At 40.2% G+C, this 4,197-nt stretch overlaps 1 protein-coding gene across 1 annotated transcript; it reads right to left on the bottom strand.

Annotated features, from left to right (window-relative positions):
- Positions 1–2,089: 2,089 nt before the first annotated feature.
- Positions 2,090–3,934, bottom strand: LOC144254906 (centrosomal protein of 63 kDa-like). The gene is given in 2 exon segments (XM_077798757.1): positions 2,090–3,700; positions 3,703–3,934. Coding segments are annotated over 2 exon segments (1,674 nt in total). The 5' UTR covers positions 3,797–3,934; the 3' UTR covers positions 2,090–2,120.
- Between the last annotated feature and the right edge of the window lie 263 nt (positions 3,935–4,197).

The following is a 4,197-nucleotide window of genomic DNA, read 5'->3' as shown; positions in this document are numbered from 1 at the left end:
TCTGCTTGAGTTTGTGCATACATATGATAAGGAATAAAAAAAAAATTGTCTTTTTTTTTTTTTTTTGGTATTTAATGTGTTACCAAATGCAAACACTTAGCACAGGACGTATCACCTAAACATATATTTGTAGCCCTTGTAAAGATTATCTAAGTGAACCCATTTATTTGAGAGGTAAAGAAATTAAAATGCAGATAGGAAAACTGTCTTACATATAGGCCAGGGATCATGAATCTTAATCAAGGAAAATGGGATACCATCCTACTCAACTTTTCTGTGCTGTGCTTGAGGGTAACATGAGTCAGAATCACCTGGAGGGCTTATAAAACTCAGATAACCATGTCTGACCCTCAGAGTTTCTGATTCCATAGATTTCTAAGAAATTTTCAGGTGAAGCTAACATTGCTGGTACAGGGAATACATTTTGATCATTGAAGATCCAGAAATGCAGGAGACAATAAATTGAAAAGGAGACAGAAGAAGAAGAAGATCTATGTTGAATAGGGGCTTAAGGGACTAGCAACAATGAAAGAGACTAAGAAATATTTGTCAGAGAGGAGAATCAGGTGAAAGCAATATGTCAGTGAGAAGAGAATTTCAGGAAGAGTGTGGCCTTCTTTAGAATAAATTGCATACTTAGATTATAAGGGGAAATATAGAAGTTTTAGTAGAATAATGGAGTGGAATGGAAGGCAGACAGTAGATGATCTGTCTCTCCCTGAGGGTTTGCTAGTAAATGAATAGGAGATAATTTAAAAGTAAATTAGACTATGATCAGCCCTATATTTACTACAAAAATCTAGTCACATTCTCACTTTCCTACAGAACATTGCTTCCTGAATGACTTTCATTTAAGTAATTGTTGAAACTTTCAGGTTGAAAAATTAAAATAGCCATAGTTAAATTGATTATCATGGCTCACTCAAGCTGACAAGAGCCTAAATCCTGGAATCACTTGTTGACCTTTTTCTATCATTGTCAATCACAATTTCTGATGACTGTCATATTGATACTGTCATCCTAACAGTTGTCACCCTCATCTTCACACCTTCCCTCATACTTCTAGCTTAGGTGATATATAAGTACATGCCTGCATATGCATAGCTGTCACCAACTTATACTTCTTCTTATGTCAGGTCTTTCCAGTCTGTCAGTTATAAGACTATCAGGATGATCTTTCATCCTGCCATACTCCCGCTCAAAACCACTGGCTTTAGGTAAATTCTAAAAGTCTTGGCCTATTCTTTCTCTGCCAACTTCAGCTTCAATTTTGACACCTTTCACACTGTAAGCAAAAAGCTGATTACTTAAACTCTCTAAATATTCTACATAGATTATAAATTTCAATATTTGACTTGTCCTACTATGCCCCATGTTTTCCCCTCACCCAAAGCTTACAACTAAATTGGGGTCTCAGATACAGTCTCTGAAACAGACCCAATTTAAATAGGCCTACACACAATAAAAGATATCCAAGTCTTAGAAACTTAGACCCCAAAGTTTCTTTTTTGATTGTGACTTAACAGAAGACTGAATTGGGGGAGATTAGTGTTTGTGCCCATGATTAAATGTCTTTGGTCACTCTAAAAGGAATTATTATCTGTTAATGATATACCAGTTGGAGGAGAACCAGAAGAGGATCTGCATTTTCAATTCTGGGAATAAACTTCAACAACAACTTTTGTTGGATTACAATTCTTATCCCTGATTATAAAATAAACTTCAGGATATTTAGGTAAATGCCAACTATATACATTAAACAAGATACAGACATATATACATACACACATATACATGCACATACACACACACACACACACACATATATATATATATATACATACATACATACATATATTTTATAATTTACCTTTTATAACATTTGGCCTTTTTTTTTTGAAAGTCTGCAAAGTGATTTATTCTCACAGTTATTGCTGAAAGTTCTTCAAACAAACCAGTGCAGTAAAAGTGTCTAAGAGAAGCACCAATTTTTCAGGTTTCTTTACCACTGCTTTAGTAAGCATCATCTTGATAATGTTCATGTTTTTAAACTGCTCCTTCAGATGACAGTAACTCTTCGATGTTTACTTTTATTTCCAAGTTTGTGATCTTATAAGTGGCTACATTAGGGTTGTGAACTGTCTCACTGTCTTTTCACTCTCTCTTTTCAACTCTTCAATGTGGGCATCTAGGCGTTCCAGAATATGATGAGACCTCAGTTCCTCCTCTTCCAAAAACCTGGTAGCTATGGAACCCAGGGGAGACACAGGTATGGAACACTCATGTAAACCCAATTCCAACTTCATCACCATTTCAGAAAGTTGACGATTTTCTAACTTTAATGATTCCACCTGATTCAAAATCTCCTTGTGCTCCACTGCTTTTTCTTCTGCCTTCTGCATCTCTGCTTTGAGTTGCTTCTCCATGTCTGAGGAAGAACACTTGGCAGAGGCAATAGTGATATCTCGCTGATGCAGCTCCCGAGTTAACTGAGAGATTTCTACCTTCATTCTTTCTAGTGCAGAGCTATAACTCTGGTCAGCCTGTAAAATATGTTCTTTCAACTTCTTAATCTCTGCCCTGTACTCATTGTTATGTCCTTCCATCTTCTTTAGTTCTTCATATTTCTCCATTAGCTCTTAGCTCAGCTGTTTACATGTTGCACTCACAGATTCCAAACTGCCTTCAAGACGAGTCACCTCTGCCTGCAGAAGTTCTTCACTTGCATGGGTGAAATCCAGATGGGAAAGCATACTATCTATGTCCTCCTGCCCTTGAGGGGTGTACTTTCTTTCTGCCTGGGACTCCTCCAGTGGCCTCATGGCCTCTGGTGTGTGTTGAGTGCCAGTTACTTTTAATTTTGCTTGTAGCTTCTCCTTTTGCATTTTTGCCTCACGGATGAAATTTTCTTGAGTCTGAAGATTTGCCTTCAATTCTCTCTTTTCATCCTGCAGAGCCTCTAATAGTTTCTCAGATTCCCTCAGTTTTTCTTCTTTTTGTAGCTGCTCCTGCAGAATAGTCATATTGGTTCCAACCAAGTCATTAACCCTCATGTTAAGGCGCTCAATTTCCAACTCATTGGCACAGATGGTGTCCTTGGCTCGCTCAAGTTTACTGCTCAGGTGCTGAATTTCCGATTGGCTGAACAGTTCTACAGACTCTAATTTCTGTTTCCGATTGCTGAGCTGAGCCTGAATTATCTCTGATTGTTCAGCTACAGCCTTCCTTTGTGCCTCCAGAGAAGATACCTGTTGCTGATAAATCAAGCGCTGCTTCTCCCAGTCCAGTGATTTCTGACGAAATTCCTCTATTTTTCCAGTTAACCTTTCAATCTCAGTCCAATCTTCCCTGTGATTTTTGGTATTTCCTCTGAAATCCCTTATTTGTTTTTTCTGCAGCTTCTCATAGCTTCTTTTCAGTCTGCCTAATTCTTCGTGTAATTTCTTTAACTCTTGCTTGTACTCCATGGCCATCTCTTGCTTGATTTTTTCATGGTCTTCTAACTGCTGCTTCAACAATCCAACCTCTTTTTGTTTTATATCCAACTGACTCCTGAGAGTCTTAAGTTCTTGTTCACGGATGTCCAAGCAAGTTTCTAGAGCATGTGTCTGCCCCTCCCATTCAGATTTTTTATGAGCCACCATTATGTCAATCTGTTTCATGAGCTCTTGTAGTTCTGCTTCACAGGATGTCAAGAATGCCCATGTCCCCGATTTTGTATTCCTTCCAATAATGCCTCCATCGCCAAATCCCCTTTGTTCTGGCAACTTTGGAGGTTGCTAGGCCACCAACTCATTACTGTAGTCTCCGGCCGGAGGCGCGCACGTGCGTCGCCGCCAACCTTACGTCCAGCCTGGGCGTCGGTACGTTCGTTCCGCCCACTGCCTCCTCACTTGTAATTGAAAAAATGTCTTCTTCCTGACTTCCCCTCCGCGCCAGCAAATGGGTTCACCCACATCCGGGGAACTAAGAGAAGAGCCCGTGGATCACGTGGTCAGAGGGCGTGGTCTGGAAGTAGAGGGTGCTGCCGTGGCCTGCCTAAGGTAAGGGATCCTCGCGTCCCCAGCCTGTTTCTTGGAGAAGCAGGAACGCCTTGGTTCCTTAGCTTCGGACTTTTCCTCAGTCCCAGTGGACGTGGACGAGGCCGAGGCCCTCATTCACCCTTTGAGCCATTTTCCTTGCTGCACGCCGTGTCGG

The sequence above is a fragment of the Urocitellus parryii genome, chromosome 5, assembly GCF_045843805.1.
Source record: "Urocitellus parryii isolate mUroPar1 chromosome 5, mUroPar1.hap1, whole genome shotgun sequence".
Classification (NCBI taxonomy): Eukaryota; Metazoa; Chordata; class Mammalia; order Rodentia; family Sciuridae; genus Urocitellus; species Urocitellus parryii.
This window is presented reverse-complemented; position numbering and strand designations above follow the sequence as displayed.